Below are 21,230 nucleotides of genomic sequence, written 5' to 3' on the forward strand. Positions count from 1 at the left end.
GAAATGTTTGGGAAGGCTCCAATTTAGTATGAATCGATGAACAAACCACTCTCGCCAATGATTGTTTCTTAGCACAGAAAACACTGCACTCTACTGCAAATACTACTGCCCGAAATGTAGCCTACAGCATGTAAACTTCAAAAGACTTCGAAGTGTCATCACGAAATCCCTGCGTATACATGTCATACCACAAATAAGTGCACAAGGAAACAGTAGTTATATCACAGAGACTGTACATGATAATTAAAACCCGCCCCACTTATTCTCAACTCAATGCAAGTCCACTGATCCATTTTTCCTTCTGTAATTATCGCTACATATATTTCAGTCGAAGGCGGCGGTGACAGCGACTAATACCTAATGATCTCACAGACATAGAAAAGCAATGCATACATCGCACGCCGATAAAACAATGGAGCAACGTGTTTGTGAAGGCTCTCATTCCAGCGACAAACATTGGACGATCAAATACAAGATTAAAAGAGGGGTCAATGAGGAGGTTTATGGTTCAGCTGCCGGGGTAAACCTGTATGGGGAGAGGTGAGGCTGAAATAACAACTAAATGCTATGCTGGCAACGACAAACATTAACAAGACTCTTTGCTAGATCAATCTGTAGCCATGGTAACCGAGTGGCAACAGAAAGGAATTAGCATGCAACCAGGGATGACAGGGAATTGTGTAATTTGATGCCCATGTTTCCTGGTAATTTTTCCTGCCTTTCTTTCCGTGTAATTACCACAATGACCACGTTGTTACACTTACGACGCCGTCTTCATCCCAACACCATGCTACGCTGCAAAGTACCACACCGCCAAACTAAACCTGCGATTTCCTTTGCTAAAAACGGAGCATCTTCTCGCTTGTTAAGACTTTCCTCAAGGTCAAACCCCATGCTAGGCTAATCTCACAGCTTCATAAAGTAAAGCGGCCTGTATCGCCGTATATTGCGCAGTGAGAGAGGGGCTTATTAGCGGGGGTCTGATGAAGATGGCAGGGGGCTTAATCAAACATCTTAAAGACAACATTAGCGCGCTGGTTGTACAAAATCATCCCGGCTCACGCAATTATCTGAGTGCACTATCTTCAAAGCGCAGCCGCGGGAGACATAAACACGGAAACATCACCACATGTGCTCCACTGTATTTTTAATGGCCTGGAGATAATTATAATCATGTTTGTTTTGAAGGAAACAAGGTGGACAGGGTGATAAGTGCCGGTACGTATTGTCAGAAGTGGCAAAGGTTATTTATAAAATGCCGAATATCTTTATTATAGTCTGGGGGTCATTTATCAAGACGTGCTCATTGCGAGTGCAAGCTGAAAAATAAGACATGCTATTTTGCCAGGCTTGTTTGAAACATCTTGTTTAACAGAAATAGGGCCCAAAATCTGATCCGTAAAAAAGAGAATGGTTTCAATCGTGAGGCCATTCTTCCGTGGACCCACCACCTGCAGGGGGAGCCATGGGGTGCTGGTGCAATGTGACTTGGGCAGCTCCAACAGCTGCCCCCACGACCTGGCAACGGAAAAGTGGATGGATGGAGATTTGTCTTGGACACACAGGCTGCGACATAAAGAAACAAATACAATGACATAATGGCAAAGACAGTGGACCATTCAATACAGAACATTACAAACACCACAAAATATTCCAATACAGTCGCCGCTCTGCTCTTTCGCCCGAGTTCAGAAGACCCATCGAAAAGGGGAGGAATGAGTTCTTATATGTGTTTTTTCTAGCTTTATAGCGTCATCCAGATGGCAGCTGGGAGAGCAGGACATGGGATGGATCTGAGATAATTTCCTTTGCCCACTATACTTTATTTATTTTATTGACCTATTTAACCAGGATAGTCCCACTGAGATTAAGAATCTCTTTTTCAGGGGATTCCTGGCCTCAGAAGAGAGTCTACTGTGCAGACACGGGAAGAACATAATAATAATAATAATGCATCGTTTTTTTATAGCGCTTTTCTGGACACTCAAAGACGCTTTACATTGCACTATTCATTCACTCCATACTTGGTGGTGGTAAGCTACTTTTGTAGCCACAGCTGCCCTGGGGTAGACTGACAGAAGCGAGGCAACCAGTACATTCGCTAGGCTTCCTGGTGTTACCAAACGGTCTCCCATCCAAGTATCGACCAGGCCCTTCCCTGCTTAGCTTCCAAGGTCTGACAGGATTGGGCATCGCAAAGGCGGTAAGACATAAAGACATGCAAACTCCACAAAGAATCAAACCCGGGACCTTCTAGCTGTGAGGCGTGAGCGCTAACCGCTGCGCCACCGTGCCGCCATACCATCTGTCCCACTGTCGGAGACTGACAGAAGCGAGGCTGCCAATCTGCGCCATCGGCCCTTCCGACCACCACTTACTGTACACAGGCAAACCCACTCTCTTATTCTTGCTTATTGTACATGTTTTTAGTGGTAGGGGAAACCAAAATATGTGGAGGAAACCTACAAAGGGACAAGCAAACTCCACACTGTCCACAACCTTCTAGCTAACATGTCTCGTCTTAGGTATGCGAACGTGAAATGCCACTTGCCTCTCTTCTATGCCATTTTAATGCCGTCCATTCCAGTCCTGGCAGCAATACAATAGAAGGGTTGTTCTCTGCCGCCCTGTGTCTCGCTTCTCATTTATTTTCCCAGTAAGGAACAACGATTCCAGCCCTACAGTGTCTCAAAGGTCTATCTGTTCATTACTTTTGCATTCTTTGCACCACTTTTCACTGCACATTGCTCAGATCATTGAATGAGTAGATGAAGCACTTTGGCAAACAAGCCTCGCTACCTCTCTTATAGTAAACAGTCAGGAGGGCTAAATCAATGCCACTCCCGCGGGCACATAATCAAAGTCCCATCAGAGGGATCGCCCTTATTGATGGCACTCGACCCACACAAGTATAGACAGAACGGACCACAGAGTAATCTATATGTATGGGTGTGGAGGGTTATGAATGTGGGATTATCCTATTGAACGAAACGAGAATCCAGTACGGCATTGTTCACAATAATGACTGTGTTTGGTCAATCGAACCGGGCGTTTATGAAAAGCTGTAAGAACTAATTGTCTAGTGTATTCACAGGGAGAGGATATGGATAATCTGTGGTGGAAGAAAGACCAGCAAAATTTACAGGAAAAGATCATTGTATTTATAGCCAGAATCTCAGCATCCTCTTCTCTCAATCGTACAGGAGTTTTACATAGTTTTTAAACCGTCGGTGCTGATCTGAGAGCCTCCTCCCACTTTTACAATTACTGTGGTTCAAAAAGCTTACAGTCGGTTAATCGTAAGAATTTTTTGGACCCACAGTAAAACCGCTGTCCCGTCTCATGAGCCGGAGCACATGCACATCAATATGGCAAATTGGGATGTAAAAGCTGGTCAAGGTAAAGGCTGAAGAAACAGCGAAATATGTCAATCCAGGCCAATTGCATAACGATGCCAAAAGAAGAGTCCCAAAATAACTATGTGCGAAAAACAAAAGTGAAACGTTTTTTTTTTGCATAAGAGTAATAATACGCCTAAAGGTAAAATATAACACAGGTTGGTTGGTTGATCAGTAGGTTATCAATTAAAACATTCCTTGGATAAAACAAACAAAAAACATTTGAGTTGAGATGATAGCTTAAAGGGACTATACAGAGTTTAAAAATGGTAAAATGATGTATTTACCTCCCTCTACATGTTCCAGCCATGTCTTAATGTGTAGAATGAGCTTAGACCTGTTCACCACAACTGCCTATAAAATCCTGCACTGTCACTCAAAAATGTGTTACTTCTGGTCCGAATTGCCGTCATGCACGAGCTTAAAGGCACACTGCGTAACATTTTAAACTATACTGTTGCGACAAAACAAAACACCCTCCTAATGACGCCGAAAATGCTGGTACTGCAGTGTGTAACAAAAGAATGGACTTGGATGAGAAACTAACCTATTTAAATCTCAAATTCTACCGCCTTTCGTCACATCTCCATGGAGACGAGCTGGAGACGTACCCACACCCGGTAAAGTTTACATATATTAGCAGGGGTGAGCCTCATAAATGGTTGTTTGTAGATTCATGAGGTATTTTTTTCTATGATGAAAATATCTGTCGTAAAATAAGTGCATGCATTTCAATTTCATTTATTGGGTACAATTCTATGCGGTGTGGCTTTAATATAGAAGGTGAAGTTACACGTATGACCTGGGGTGGCAGTAGTGAGTATAAATCCAGGGGTGACCAAACCTTTTTCATCGAGGGCTGTATTTTTAAGTGCATACAGCATGGAAGTCCACAGATTGTGTTCAGTGCGGTCAATTTTCAACGTTAAGAGTGGTTAAAACTATTCCCCACAGCCTTGGAACCATAATGCCAGCTCTGTCTAACAATATAATGTTAGCTTTATGAGAGTTTTTTTTTTTTTTTACCTTCTCCGGCCACCAAATATTTATCTCGGGGCTGTATCTTTCCCTCAGGCCACTCTTTGTTCACCCCTTCTAACCTCAGCATCCTTCTACATACACTATATACTATATTCCCTGTCACTCCGCATAACAGGGGCATTGATTTTGTGTGGATTTCATAACAATTTGACGTTCGAGGCATCAAGATGTGAACTTTTTCTTTCATCTGACATAATCTATCATTTTTCGTGGCTATTATCCTCTTCATCTCTCCACCCGCAGCGCTGTTCCTCCTCTCGATAATTCCCACTCAACCTGCAATTTCAGAGCTCAGTGGTCTCTCCGCTCCACTGTGACCCCACGGGTGTAAAAGCACACTCCTGCACTTCACGCGGAGAACTCTTCCAGCTGATAGCTTTCACCTGGCGCCTGGTTTCCTCGCGTCGGTTTCTGAGAGGGTTCAGCTTTGTATAGACCAGTCGGGATATAGATTCTAAAAATGTACTCAAGTAAGAGTTGTGCGGCTTCAAACGAATGCGGTTCAAGTGTAAAGATAAAGTGTTAGTTTAGACCTAATTCATTGCAGCCCTTGGTAACTTTAGCGATGCACCGATCCGGCTTTTTTGCATCCAATATCGATAAGAATATGGGGGGTTTGAGTATCTGCCGATATCCGATATTAACCGATACCAAGAGACTTTCTTAAAAGTAATTGCTGTGAGTGAAAAGTTTGGTCTTTTCTCCATTTGTGAGTTTTCCACACTATTACCAGCCATTTCAAATAATCTTAGGGATGGGCCGATACCACATGCTTGTACTCACACTCGTACTCATTCATAAGGTCCCGATACCAGAAGCCGATACCACTTGACGTGTCTCTGGCATGAAACTGGAGAATTCTTTAGTGGAAATACAATATTGCGCATAGAGCTGACTTTATTACAGACGGCACCCCCTAAATCAGAGCCTGTGCTGGATTTAACCAGTGCTAAATGTTGTTGGTGCTGCAGCGTGGAGTCTGCAGTGTTTACAACATACAGGCTAATGTTGCTAATGTCGCTAACTAGCCGCTAACTCGTGGCTAACAGTTCGGGCGATTCTTATGCCGGTTTGTGCCCAGGGGCTTATTCATCTGAAAAACTAACCGGGCGACTAAAAAGTCCTCAGAAAATCCAAATTAAAGAGATACTGCATGTCCATATTGAGCGAAAATGAGCTGTAGCTGCTTGCTAAGTTGCTATAAACACACAAGAAAATCTACACAAAGCTGCAGTAAAGATGAAAAGAGACCATTTACTTGCAGTAATAAGTAACATCTCAATACTATTGTTAAATAAAAATAAATAGATGAATAAAGCACAAGCATTTGGGCCTACAGCATTATTCACTTAGATTTAGTCGGTGAAAGTTGTGTTTTTAAAGCGGTGAGAGCCAAGACTGGTATCAGTTTAATATTGGATATTTGCAGCCGAAAACCAAACCGTAATTTCATGGGTATCGGCTCCGATATCAGATACCAGTATCGAATCGGCGAATCTCTAGTTTAATTCTTGGCAGAGGATTATGTATACCATTGTCTCATGTAAAGCGCTTTGTGACTATGTCTGTGAAAGGCGCTAAAATAAATAAAAGTATAAATAAATAAAGATCTTCTTTTTCTTCTTAAACCATTATTGGCATACTTATTATTTGGGTAATTAAAATGGCACTAAAGCTAATTTAAAGCTAAGTCGTGACAAGCTTCTACGAGTTTTCCACGTCATAGAGATTCAGCTGAAGAACAGACACCAGCGGACACTGTGTAAATGATAGCAAATCACAATGAGGAAATTCCAAGTTAAACCCTGATTAATGGAATTAGCTGCATTGTTCCGACACAATACTGGATCAGGCCTGGATTTCTCAACGATTCCACCGTAATGCATAAGTCATTAATCTTTTATTGTATTCCGTTCCATAAAACCAGCCACTTGCACGTGTACATGCTTTGCTAGTTTTGATGAGAATGTAAGTTAATAGGCCTTATTACAGCAGGGAGAATCATAACTGGCCTCAGCTGTGTAAACAATGAGCGTGAATCTCTATGCAAACGCAACTATGATGTCAGAGCCACGAGAGATACGGTGCTACTGAATAGTTAGCAAAGATCAGACACAGAAACGTTATAATGATTTGTAATAATAATAATACATGGGACTTACATAGCACTTTTAAAGGACACAAAGACGTTTCACACAGCGAACATTTGTAGACATTCAGTGGGAAACCAGATGTTTACTTTAAAAAAAAGACACACTTGCATTTTTTTTTTTATCAGTGCCTGACGTGAAACCAGAATTAACTTTTGCTTTTTTGGGTCAATTAGAATTTTGAAAATTATTTATCTTTGTCAAATGCCAGAAGAATGAGAGATTTAATTTTAACTTTTTTTTCTTTCTTTTTTACAAAGTCAGAAGTGGAATGGACCAAAATTCCTGCCAACTGATGTGAGAAGCATGTGGAAGGAAATCCAAAATGTTTGACCCAAGTTATACAGTTTGAAGGCAATGCTACCAAATATGAGTGAAATGTACAGTATATAAACTTTTGGTTTTGTAAAAGGTAATATAAAACTGTGCAGAAAATTCTATCTCTCATTCTTCTGGCATTTAGCAAATAGAAATAATTTTGAAAATTCTAATTGACCTAAAAAAATAAAAAGGTAATTCTGGTTTCATGTCAGGCAGTGAGAAAAACAGTGCATATGTGTCTTTTATGTAGTGTATGTAGCATCTGGTTCCCTCTGTATATTGGGACATTGTATGTAAAATCAGATCCAAAACTAACGGTTACTAAGGATTTTTAAATTCTGAAATCTGTTCAGTTTAGGCTGTGGAAACATCCCCAAACTGCTCCAAAGACGCCCTAAACACACGTCTACTCTCCATCATCCTGCCATTTCAGCTGCATGCCTAAACTCTCTTTTGTCCAATTTCTTCTTCAGCTCCAGCAAAACCACCACTTTCCACACAGACGACTGCTTCTACAGCCACAGCTGCTCGGACTGACTCAAAAGTGGCAGCCTTCCCGCGCCTTTGCCCTCTCCGAGTCACAAAGGCAAGGTGGGTGAAACGTGTTTGAATATGTTGCATTTCTTGAAGATCCGCATATAGTACAAGCCCCCCATCGCACTCCCCAATGTTGCCAGTGTTAGCCCGTCACGAAGTATGACTCACAGCTCATAATTGTCTTTTAATCCTTCAGAGAGCAGAGGGTGTTTCAGACGAGTCCCAAGAAACACACGGGAGCGAAGGCCACCAACCGGGCGAGAGATATTTACAGATCGGGCTAATAAACAAGTAAATGTCGGCAACAAAGGGGGAAACATCGTGAAAATGTCATCTTTACAAAAAGGATTTCTATAGACAGATGGTAACAAAAGAATTCCTTGACTAGATGCGACATTTCGAGTTTAGTGCACACGTCATATAATGTATACATCGCCACATAATTACAAAGCATTTTTGCTGCCATGACAGTATTGCTCCCTTAAAGCAGTGGTTTCTAACCTTTTTTGTCCCATGTATTAGGGCTGAAAGTTATATTGTTATCGAGATATGAATATTCAAGATACTAATGTCGAACAAGCAACAATATAATGTTATCGTATTGATATCGAGATATGAACATTCAAGATACTAATGTCGAACAAGCAACAATATAATGTTATCGTATTGATATCGAGATATGAAAATTCAAGACATTCAAATCGAAAAAAGCAAGATATAAACAATATAGATTTTCATCAATAAAACTGCGCTCCTGATTATTATGTTTTTATTTTTCTGAAAAATCCTTGGTTTTCACCTAACCCATAGTTATATCGTATCGATATCGAGATATGAAATATCGTACATATCGTTCAGCATACCATTATCCCTTGAGTGCCCCCTAACCTGCCAAATTTATACAAAGCGAGCAACTAAACATATTATTCAGTATTTAGTAGAATGCTATGTTCAAAATGGATAAGTCAAACTTTTACTGAAAAACATGATTGAAAGAAATATCCTGATACCCCTGGTTGGGAAACACTGCCTTTAAGTATGCTTAATAATCATTGAAGAATTGGTATGTTAGAAATGCTTTAGGTTTAGCAAAAGGAAGTGCCTTTTTTATTGTTTAAAAAACCTTCAAAAGATCTTGTATTGGGTCTTTAATAAACATATTTTCATGCTTTACTGCCATAGTTTTATGTAAAATAACACAATCTAAATAACAGCAACCTTGACAAGTCCAATGATGTATGTGTGTTTGAGCTAACATAATTAAAATTCAGTCTGTGTGAAAAATGTTTTGTAATATTTGAGAGTCTCAGATTTTTCCATCTCAGAATGCGTACAGGCCAAAATTATCTCGGAACGAAAAAGAATCCACTTGTTTTTTTTGGATTGTTTGACTGCGCTGGACGGTCGCTCCCATCTCCCATATCTCTGCACCTTCTGTTTCGACATGTTATCTTTACTGGACAGACTTCAGCCACTGCAGATCGAAACACTTTGCTCGCAGCTATTCCTGCACTAAATTACATTGCAATTAGAGTCTGTTTTAAGCTTGTTTTGTGCACGCTGCCAATGCACTAATTTGAATATCATGACCGAACTGAAATAGATCAAAGCGCAGATCAAATATCGTTTGTAGTACCTAATGTGGGCGCCTCTCTTTGCAGCCAATTTGTTTGTTTTTTTATGTGGGTTGTGGATGGAATAAGGCAGTCTATTTAGAATTATATGTTTAGTTTATGCTAATTACCAAAACACTGCAGTTAATCCAGTAGTAATGGTGGATCTCTAAGTAGTGGTAGTTGCCTATTACAACTACAAAATGTTAGCAAAAAATATATATAGATACAGAAGGGGGCGTGGCTTCGCCGAGGGGGAAAATAGAAACACAATTTTCCACTCTTTTTAGCCATTTTCTGGTGGGATATGAACTTATTTATCACTTAAATAAAGTCAAGTGTAAATCAGGCCCATATGAATATTTTCTCACAGCAGATTGTTCAGTAGAAGTGAAAAAACGGCAGTTGTAGCTAGACGTTAGCATTAGCCCAATGCTAACATGAAGCATCAAGTCAGCATTCTCCGTTATTTATGTATTTTTGGGCTGTTTTGACGGCTTTGCTCCTCTCCGTGTCTTTGTATCTTTATTCAGTAGAAAACCAAATTCATATTTCAGCATTTGTTAAAGTATTTTTTGAATAATTAAAGAAAGTTTAGATTTTTCTCCAAATTGTTTTCCCCCTTAACTCCAGGATCAATCGTTTTGTTGGTTTTCTGGTGAGAGGCTCCGTCCGCAGTGAAAACCTTCTAAATAATTGATCCTGGAGCGTTGTAAAAAACACTGTGATCGAAAGTAAAGGTTGAAATATGACCATGTATGGGTGATTCCAGAGACGCCGTCTGTATCTATCAGTCCATTCTTTCAATTTAGTCAGTTTACTGATGAAGAAAAAGCCAACTATGAGTCGTGTAGAAACTGGTCTATGGTTCAGAGACCGAAACGAAACATCGCCTTTTATTTGTTTTCAGATTGTAGAATTAAATGGAAAAACGTCTTCAGATACTGCATGTTTTTGATGAAGGAAACAACAAACAGACAGTCAAAACCAACAACATGTTCATTTTGTCTAATATGTCCCCTAAAAAAACAGAGGCAAGTGAGCAAAGAATTCAACACAACCACATTTGGCCAAATTCTGAGGGACATGATCGGAATAGAAATGCGCTAATACATTAGTTACAACACTCTTTCTCAAAGGCTCATTTTAATCATCTCACACTCCTTTTTTTTTTTCTGGGTCCTTCAAATTCCACTAATCAATTTGCTCCCACTGAAACCATGCCACAGAGGAACGAAGAGTCATGCTGCTTCTACGATTCATGGACTTTTATCCTTTATGAGAACATGTAAGAAAAGAAGAAATGAAATGAAATTGTATGTTGAGAAATTACGGCTGAAGGCTTGTCTATGTAGCTGGTAAGATTGCTATATCGAAACGGTTCACAAGCTTTCTACAAAGATTTCACACCAATGCCACCTTTAAAGTGTCCCTAGGCTTTGATAAAAGTCAAGTCAGGGCAAAAAAACATTCCAAAAGGGTCTAAAATAGATCTAAATTAGGGCTGAATTATATTGAAGTAGCTTGCGATACGGCAGCGCGATATATCCATTCTAGTTACACACAAATCGTAAGTAACTAGTTATAGTCATATGAACCATGTTGGGGCCTGAGGGGATTGGTCTCCTGGTGGTTCCCAAAGTCAATAATAAACATGGTGAGGCTGCGTTTCAGTTTCATGCAGCTAAAAATCTGGAGCAGTCTTCATGAGGATGTGAGACAGGCCTCAACTCTGTAAAGTATTTCATCTGCACTCTTTTTCAATGTTTATGTTGATGTTTGATTGATTTGATCTGCTTTCTTGTAATCGTATGCAACTGTGAAGCACTTTGAATTTCCTTGTGTATAAATTGTGGTCTGCAAATGAACTTTCGTACAAGGGTCTGGATCTTCACAATTGAGCTCCGTTATCAGGCGGGAGGGGTGAAATCCTTTGAAACGATTGGATCCGATTTTCTATAGCGTTTGGTCGTGACGTATGTTTTTGGTTGGTCATTCCAAGGCTTCAATTGGAATTCCTGGATATTTGGGTGCCAGGACGGATTGAAGGGCTTCCATTACTTTCACATCCGCCGCCATTGCCAAACTACAACCAGCAAATGCGGCGCAAATGCTTGACGTCTCCTACAACACCCGCCTCCCCCGACCGCTGAATGGTAGGTGGAAATTCAACCGATGTAACTGAGATGAGACCCAGACGTGACATGTAGGGAAATGATAATTGACCGAAGTTTACGGATGGCTGAGGCCAGGATACATCAGGACCAAAACAAGACTAAAACTAACCCGAGTTAGTAACTGTTTAACTAAAATTTAACTTTTGCACATTTATAAGTCCAATGCCTCGTTTGTTTTTGGCAGAGTTGCGATATATCGTGGTTTGTTGCGACGCAGATATTGCCTAATATCACGATGCAATATTTTTTGCTGATATAGACACAGACGGCATCTCGTCATAGAAGGGGGCGTGACTTCGCTGAGGGGGGAAAATAGAATCTTTAGAGAAACACAATTTTCCACTCTTTTTAGCCATTGTCTGGTGGAATATGAACTTATTTTTCACACATAAATAAAGTCAAGTCTAAATCGGGCCCATATGGATATTTTCTCACAGCAGATTGTTCAGTAGTAGTGAAAAAACGGCAGCTGTAGCTAGTGCTAGCTAACCGCATTAGCCCGATGCTAACATGTAGCATCATGTTAGCATTCTCCGTTATTTATGTATTCATGGGCTGTTGAACCATTTTGCTCCTCTCCATGTCTTTGTTTCTTTATTTAGTACAAAATTATATTCATATTTCAGCATTTATTAAAGTAGTTTTTGAATAATTAATTGGGCGATTCCAGAGACGCCGTCTGTATCTATATCGGGCAGCCCTAATCTAAATTAGCGTAAATTGTGTCTAAACTGGATGTAAGCCATGTCTAGATCAGAAAAACACTTTGCTTAAACGCATATGTAAAGCATACATGAAATTATCTCGAGTAAAAATTTGTAAAATATAATATTGCAGATAGTCCTGAGCTCCACCAGAAGAAGCAACAATGTCAGCATGCCCTGGTAGAAGCTGGAATCAAACCAACATCCTTTGGGCAAACGTTCCATAAACTGACAATGGACCGGCGGACAATGGATGCTCCCGGGACAACATTGTGAATAATAATTCGTTCTTAAAGCTTTGCCCATTGCCTGTTGAAAATATAAATAGATGGACAGACAGTTAAGTATACGTTTACACCCCATCCACACCACCGGGGGTCACATTCAGGGGTCACACTCCCGCCGCCCGTTATGTCTTTGTTTAAAGGTATATAGCCTCAGCGTGGGACCAGCCAAAGTCAAGTGACGGTTTGTTCTCCAGATCTGATTTCAGTGAAACTAAAGAGCCACTGGCCACTGGCTGCTCCGCTCCTGCCAACAGCCTCTACAGCTGCACTGACAGACAGGAGTGGAAATGCAATTCTGTCTAGTGGTTTGGCTCTCGCTGAGGTTTTCAACAAGATAAATATTTAGCAACACAATCATATATAGTGGCGATAGATTTACCAGGCAAACAATGGAACAGTTATGACAAGTGTTGATTTAAAGGTGGATGAAAGAAATGTGTTGTTTAAGAAATTCTACAAAGTGACGATGTCCCTGTCTTAAATCTGGGCAAGAGTAAGCTTGAATACATTTTCTGTCATATATATATAAAGGAAAATCCATAAATAGCATACAGTACTTTATGAGTGACAATGTCCATTTATGTGCTAATCAATATTAAGGTGGGCCATATATCGTCTACAAGGTAATATCGAAATTGCTATTTGGAAGATATGCAAATTTACAAAATCAATTTACAATAGAAAAAAAAAATATTGAACAATTATGTGGGAAAATGGGGAATAAATGAGCAAACCTGAGGGGAAAACTGGTTTAAAATATTACAGGAACATTTTAAAAAATTAGGAAAAAATTGGAAAATTGGAGAAAAATATGTGGAAATATTTTGGGAGAAAAAAAGCAAAAAATTGGGATAAAAAGTGAAAAAAATTAGGAAAAAATAAGGAAAAAATTGGGAAGATATGGTGAAAAAAGTGCCATTTTGCAGTCTGTTAAGGACAATTATCTTTTTGAGCAAAAATTCAATGTATATTAAGATGCTTGTAGCTCATTTCTGCATATTTCAGATGTTTTAGTAGTTATTGAGAAATTCCCCCAAAAATATTGAGATAATCATTTGTGTCAATTTTGCCTAGCCCTTTCATATAAAGCAATCAAATACTGGAATAATCTCCCAAATGAATTTAAAAAATCAAACAAGTTATAGTACTTTTACCGGGGAATTGAAAAAGTGGCTGCTGACAGGGGCTGGTTTTAGGTCCTTCATTATTCTATTCTATGACAAAATGTAGCTTTTGCTTATTCATTGTGAACCACTGGGGGCAGCACTGAATTATTTTAACGTATTTTAATATATCTGTAAATAGGAATGGCGATTGGACTGTTGCAGAATGAAATGTAGTGTGATTGGTAAAGTGTTATGTGACCGACTGTTAGAAGAATGAATGGTCATGCTGTATAGTGTTATTTATTTTGATGTAACCAGGGACTACGGATGGAAACTAACTATTTAGCTATAATCTGGTGCAGTACATCTCTGTCTCTTTGAGCTTAATAAAGAGTACAGTAAGTAACAAAAGCATCTGCAGATTAAAAATAGTAATAATGCACTATTTAGAGGAAAATACCAAAATGACTTGCTTCTTCTTTTTACAACTAAAAATATAGGCCACACTGATGCTTTTAATTCCCTTAAATCTTTGTTTGCTAAAAGTCCGTTATAAGATCCTTCGGGATGTCATATTTTTCCTTGGCTTGCTTCACATCGACATATAAAGTTATAAATCATTCAAAGCACTTGGCTGCTGCGGCTTTTATATATTAGTCGGTGGTTAACGCTTTGGCAATTTCTGCGCAGCCTAATAAATAATGAACAAGGCGCTACAATAAAAACAGATTACAGCTCTTCTGGTAAGCACAGCACTCAAATAGACTTGCTTATCCCACACCTTTTATTTAAAGGTCTGTGTGTGTGTGTTTTTTTGCTACATCAATATCATGCAACTTTAATGAAGAGATCCCTGTTAGGAGCTGGAGAGGACCGGGATTGTCAGAGCAAAGGGGCAGTATTTAACTGTTAAGGGGGAACGCGGATCAGAAAGTGAGAGGAGATTGCAACAAGAAATATTACGCAATCATTTCAAATTCCTGCATGTTCTAGTCGGGCTTTGAAGGCAGGGAATAGCGTATATTGACAAATCGGGCTCACAAAATAACGTGTTGCCATGACAAAATACCACAATCACTCCATCAGCTTGCTTCTATTATTTTGGTGCATTACCTTTACAGGGCGTTTGAGAAGAAAACTGTCAGAGCAGGGAATGAAACTCAAGATGAAGAAGGTTGTCCGGTCCCAATCACTAGGCCTTCATGTTTTGAGATTTTTCAGCAATTAGTTGTGTGATCAGTTTCACAAAACAACAGATTAAAGCACACAATTGCTTTAATTACAGTCAGATAATTTGTATCAAACATTAAAGTCCAGCTTAATCCCTCTCTTTGGAAATAGTAGAATCTTCTGACAAATACATGGTAAAAATATAATTTGCGGGAGTGACAGACAGGCCCAGGTAGGGATGCGCCGATCCGATACCAGCCGATACTGGAAAAAATATGTTATCGGGTATCGGCCACAAATATCCAATACTGAACCGATACCATTTTTGGCTCTTACCGCCTTAAGAACACAACTTTCAACAACTAAATCTTCGTGAATATGTCACCTTGAAGCCAAGAACTTGAAGAAATGTAATCGGCGAGTTGTACTTTTGACGCGCAAAATGCCGTGGCCAGCAACACCATGCAAAAGCTAGTAGCAGCAAGCTAATGCTAACGTCAACTAATCAAGGCTGGGACAGAAACTATGATTGAATCACCTTAAAGGCACAGTGCATAACATTTTGGACTATACTGTTGCCATCAGCACCAAATATGCTCCCAATGACCAGCTCAACATAGAAAATACTTGTTTTGCAGTGGGTAATCAAAGAATACATTTGATCATTTGAGAACCTAACCTTAAATTCTGCAGACAAGCTGAAGATATACTCCTGGTAAAGTTAGTCATGTCTTAGGAGAGATGAGCTGCTCACAGCAAAAGTACATGTTTGTTTGTACATTTGTGTGGTATTTTTCAGTGATGAAAATATCTGTCATAAAAATAAAGCTTGAATTTCGTTCACAGTGTTTGTGTTCATGAAATAACTGATCTAACATGATCAGATCACTTCATGTGAGTTGTTTATATTAATCTCATCTAAATTGCGTGTCATATACCTGAGGATATTTAGTGTCGAAAAGTCCAGTAATTCTTGTCTGTTTTTATATTACAGTTTAAAGGGGCTAGATGCAAGTTAGCCATTTTATACTCACTACTGCCACCTCAGGTCATACTTGTTTTAGAGGCAGTTGTGGTGAACAGGTCTGGGCTCATTCTACACTTTAGGACATGGCTGGAACATGTCGGGGGAGGAAAATACATAGTTTTAACATTTTTATTAAAGAAAACCACTTTTAAGAATGCCTCTCTTGGTATCGGTTAATATCGGATATCGGCAAACCTCCAGTATCGGTATCAGAAGCAAAAAAGCTTGATCGGTGCATCTCCAGGCCCAGGTCCACCATCTTCACTGACATGCACTCACTCATCAGGTTATCCAGCTCGTCAAGACAGCTACATTACATAACTTAGCATAACAACACATTGCAACAACACACTCGTTAAACAAGCATTAAAACCAAATTAGACGGGATCAAATTACTTGAGCTCACGGAGATTTCCTGTTATTGCATAATTCCACAGTTTAAGATGGATAATGGACTGCAATTACTCAAATATATAAATATTGTTTTGCTCTATTCATACAGTTTTGAGCAGTGCACTATAGATGTTTCTTCTTCTACTGCTGAAGTGCTCCGCGAGGCATTATGTTACATCCTCCACATTCTTAAAGCCCATAAATGATCACTGGACTGATTCTGTGGAATGCCATTGAAAGCGAAAGCTTATGCGACGGTTTGCATGTCCTTGCCACCAGCGCGAAGATTTCTCTTTAAAGCTGAAGACACGCTATCAGTCTTGGAGACATAAGAATGAGAGGTCCACATTACACGACTGAATTTAGCCCGATTATAGAACGACTGGAGGTTTACAAGTGACAATCCCGACACAAACAGGTGGTGAATACATCTCTGTCCCCTCTCCCCGCTTCATTTCTCTCTTGGATTGGAAAAAATTACCCCAGAAAGGTAAGCAGATGCCCTTGTTTGCGAGCGTTACCGAATACGGTTCAGTGGCACAGGTATACGAGTCTTCCTTGTTCATCGCTCTCCCAGAAAGCAAAAGTAGGCGAAGCGAAGAAAACCCGTATGTATCCAGCTCATTTAATATCTTTTGTGCTGTTTGGCGTGATCAGGCTCACCGTTGTTTTGTTGTTTGTGATGCCGGTGCGATAAGAGATGAAGCTGCGGTATTTTCCGTGTGTATTCCACTCTTATTGGCCACTGCTGAGCCGGTAAATCCGCCAACTAATCGCTCACTGTGACTGCAGATTGTAGAATAATCGTGCAAAAAAACGTAGCGTGTTCTCAGTCCAATCCCGACTAGCCAAAGTGTCGCGCCATTACTGTCATTTCTTCTGCATTACTCCAGAAAAAAATCGGTGCAGACGTGCCCGAAAGAATAAGCCTCAATTATGCATGACATGTCCACTTAATGGGATTTATTTACACGCACAATCCGCTAGCTAAGCTAATGTAGCCATGGTTTCAGTTAAGTCGGTTCTATGCATTGATCTCCTCTGGCCAAAAAGATATAAATAGCCAGGAATTTGACATACAAACAGCATTTATCTTGTATAGAAGTATAAATATTGACAATAGCACATACATCAGTGTGCTATAGACCATCTGGGCGCAGTATCATAACTTATTCATCTCGTCCATTCTCAGCCTCGGGCCACAAGTGACCAGTGAGCTTTGAACGTTCACCCGAGCAAATAACACAGGCCTCGACCGCGTCTCCAAGAAGGAGGCAGCGATCCACCACGCTCCTGCTTTACTTCACTGACTTCTTGGAATAACAACTGAGCAAAAATTCAATTAGCAGCACCCAGAATACATGGGTCTCGTAGGAGGGCTCCGCTAAAATGGTCCGTCTTTGTACCGGCTTGTATTAATAGAGGAGGCGTGCAGGAATGTTGGCTTGGGCTGAAGGAGCTGCGAGAACATTTAGACAGGCGCAGATCAATAATTAAAGGCGAGGGATGTGCGCTGGTGCAAAGGCGAGAGGATGTGCCTGGCAGAGTAGGCTGTGTATTTTTAACCGGGGTGACAATAGGCGCAGTGTTATGGTAAAACTAAATAAAGCGATATCAGTTGTTAGGTTCAGATATACTTCGCCATCAATGTAAATAAACCCGTGCTCTAGACGTGACCCGTCCTTCAATGCCTCTATGTGGGCCAACCTGTCAGAAGCAGAGGGCGGCCGCTGATCAGTCGGAAATGGACTCCTGTGGGTCTTGACTTGACGGTCCAATTTCTGCTTCCTTCTCGTCCCTCTCAGTTTCTTAATGTGGAGTTTATGGTTAGTTAGTTTAGACTTGATTTAGATTTAGACTTGGTTTGGTCCTTGTTTTGTCCTGGTTCAGCACTTGGCGGCACGGTATCGCATTGGTTAGCAATCTCGCTTCACAGCAAGAAGGTCACAGGTTCGATTCCCACCTGGTCGGAGCCTCTCTGTGTGGAGTTTGCATGTTCTCCCCGTATCTATCTATCTATCTATCTATCTATCTATCTATCTATCTATCTATCTATCTATCTATCTATCTATCTATCTATCTATCTATCTATCTATCTATCTATCTATCTATCTATCTATCTATCTATCTATCTATCTATCCATCCATCCATCCATCCATCCATCCATCCATCCATCCATCCATCCATCCATCCATCCATCCATAAGACCTGGGGGGATTCATATAAAGTACCTAAACAGTCATTATAAAATGACTAGAAACTGCAATATATTTATTAAATGTAATGGAACTTTTTAAATTGATCACGGAATTGTGATTGATTGTGTACGATTTATGAAATTATATAATATTTGCTGTGAATACTATTATATTTGTGTAATGCAGTTGTATTCATGTATTTTCATACTCAATGAAGGTTCTTGAGTCATCTTCTGTACTCTGTCGTTGAAGTCTCATTTTGCCTCTTGAATGAGGCGAAACCTTCGAGACTTCAACTGCAGAGTACAGAAGATGACTCAAGAACCTTCACTGAAGATGAACTCCTGTACGAGCCGACACAGACGTATTTTCATACTATTTAACCGGGACTCCAGGAAGGCTTAGTGGAAGCTAATGGGGATTTCAAAACCAAACAAACTATAGTTCAGTTCTCATCTATGCTTCATTTGATCCTGGTCTACTCCGTGTTAGTTGGATTTTTGATGTAAATATGCGCGCCTCGTCGACGGTTTAACAGATGTTCCAGGTCACAGACAGCTATAGGAGCAGGGCATCTGGCAGGAGGCAACGCTCGGCTGAATTACAATGAAAGGCACAAACAGCTTCCATCTCCTTTTGCTCCATATTCTCAGGTGATGCGCCTACACTGGCATTCCCCAAAGACCCACCATCCATTTGAGAAAACGACAATATTCTTTTTTGTCTACACCACTTGAAAGACTACAGAAAATGAGCCACAAAGTATAGTCTAGCTACAAACCCACAAGCTAAGAAAATATAAAGAAATCATTCAAGCCAGTTCCAAATCGGAATAAACGGAGCTGGCATTATTGCATACACTATCCATACATTGCAACCAGGGGCGGACTGGCCATATGTCCATTCTGGAAGAGCACAGAAGGGCCACTGGCTCTAGGGCCACCGGTCCCGCCTCAACCGAGCTTTACTCAAATCTTAAAAGCTAAAAAGAAAAACATCAAAATAGCGAGAACATGATAGAAAAAATAATTAAAAAAACGTCAAAAATATGATAAATGTGGCGACGTGACGAAAAGTTTCCATCACTTTTGTAGGTCTTAGCTTTCAAATGAGGCGTTACATTGTTGCTCTCCAGTCGAGAAGCTTTTAGATTTGGGTAAAGCCCAGTATGAAAAAAACATGAATCTAAAAGGAATTCCGTGGAGTATGGTGTGCCACAAGGTTCAATTTTGGGACCATTATTATTTCTTATTTATATTAATGATTTTTGCTTCTGTTTCTACGACCACCTTTCCCGCTCTTTTTGCTGATGACACCAATCAAAAAAATAAAAAATAAAAAGTCGAACTGGGGAAAATGCACTCGTTAATGTTAAGGCGGGTGGTAAGAGGTTAAAATATGTATTTGTGGAATTACGCTAATTTTAGTCCCAGTCCGCCCCTGATTGCAACTTATCCTCATAGCCTAATAACAGGCGTGCGATTGCGCAATTGGAGACGGCTGATCTGATGCACAACGACCCCCCCCCAGAACACGTCACAAGCAAAACAAATAATTGCAGTAATAGGAGAGACTGTGTTGTACGTGGAAAACGCAGCAACATGTAAGAGTGGCCACATTTTTGTCCCACGGCGGAGGAACCTACGTCTCATTATAACCCAACGTGCTGTAACCTCCAGCCCTCTCCTTCAATGCGCACAATGTCACCAAAAATATATATTTATATCTTCACTCGACAGCGCGTAAAGACACCACGGGACAACTGTCGCTTCACCTGGCTCATAGCAACGTTCCAAACCGGGGGGAGAGAGAGGGGGTATTCGGATGAGGATATAGTTGGATGGGCTCAACACCTGCTTTCCCGCCTCGACAGCTGGCAATTAGCGGCACGCACGGGTGATCGTTTCAGCTTTAGCGCCCCGGGCTCGTTTGTTTAAAAGCCTCCGCGCGTCACACGAGCCACGGTGACACCCCGAAGGCGCCTCTCGGACTTCTCCCCGCCAAAAGTTAGCCTTTTAAAACATGTGCAAAGTGCGCGTAAAAAGACACCATGAGCCCACCTCGTCTGGCGGCGGTTGGTTTTGCCTCTGGTTCGGCTGCTCCTTGGTCGCTGTCATCGTGAAACTCTGTTAAAATCCTGCTTGGGTTGGGGGGGTGGAAGAAGGAAAAAAAAAATCGGATGGATAGATTCCAGTTGAAAGGCTGATGCGCTCAAGTCCGAGCCAAAGCTGAGCCTCGACGCCTTGGCTCGTCTCGTCTTGATAGCTGCAGAATCTTAAGCAGTGAAAGCTCTCTTGGCACGCAAAAACAGAGGGGAGCTGGGATGCCGACGGGGAACCTAAAAAAAAGAGCCCCCGTGGCGCGTTCACACGAGGAAACAGGCGAACGGTCGGTGTGCGGAGGCAATAAGCCGGGTATCACATGTTAGAGAGGAGATAGAGAGGACGTCGTAGAGCGTGCCTGTCTGGTGCCGGTGAGAGCAGAGGAGAGAGGAGGATGCGAGGAGGCAGGAGGAGGGAGAGAGAGAGAGAGAGAGTGAGAGAGAGAGTGAGAGGTCTTGTTGTGACGGTCTGCCCAAAGGGGGGAGGAGGCGGGAGGGGGGGAGTGAAGGAGGGAGCGGTGATGGAGCGTTTCTGTGGGGTGAAGTGTGGATCGTGCGTCACGCCTCGGCGCTGTTCGTGGTGCTGAATTCCCAGAACTCAAGCCTCGGGACGGTATTCATTTTTGCTGGCTAGTATATTTCGTCACAGTCTTTGCTCCGAAGGTAAACAAAACTAAAACAAAACCAAAAAAAAAAAAGATGTGGACTCACACAAACTTCAGGGGAGCATTTATACATGTTTGGCACTTCACTTGACAACCCAGGAAGCAGCACACACACCTCATTATAGTCAAAGTACTATTTTTGCTGAAACTAAATGAAAGGTGATTAAGGGGAGACACTACAGGCAAAACTCTTTTTTTTTTTCAATTTTCAGGTTTTTGGCCAAATTGGTCTCTGAACATACAAGCTTTCACCCGGAAACAGAAAATATACCTAATCTTCACAATAACATGTTTAAATATTGCACTGATTCAATGTTCCCCCATAGACTTATATGGGACAA

The 21,230-nt window shown here is 40.9% G+C and overlaps 1 protein-coding gene across 2 annotated transcripts in view; it reads right to left on the minus strand.

The window, feature by feature from the left end:
- dpp10 (dipeptidyl peptidase like 10) overlaps positions 1-21,230 on the minus strand; it is a 366,908-nt gene that overhangs the window by 178,819 nt on the left and 166,859 nt on the right. The window contains exon 1 of one of the 2 annotated variants that reach the window (XM_079563409.1): positions 20,184-20,530. The exons of the other annotated variant lie outside the window; for it this stretch is intronic. Within the exon in view, the coding sequence (XP_079419535.1) occupies positions 20,184-20,240 (57 nt within the window). The 5' untranslated portion in view covers positions 20,241-20,530. Of the gene's footprint in view, positions 1-20,183; positions 20,531-21,230 lie in introns of those variants that run through there. 2 annotated transcript variants of the gene reach the window in all.

Source organism: Gobius niger, assembly GCF_951799975.1.
Source record: "Gobius niger genome assembly, chromosome: 9".
NCBI lineage: Eukaryota > Metazoa > Chordata > Actinopteri > Gobiiformes > Gobiidae > Gobius > Gobius niger.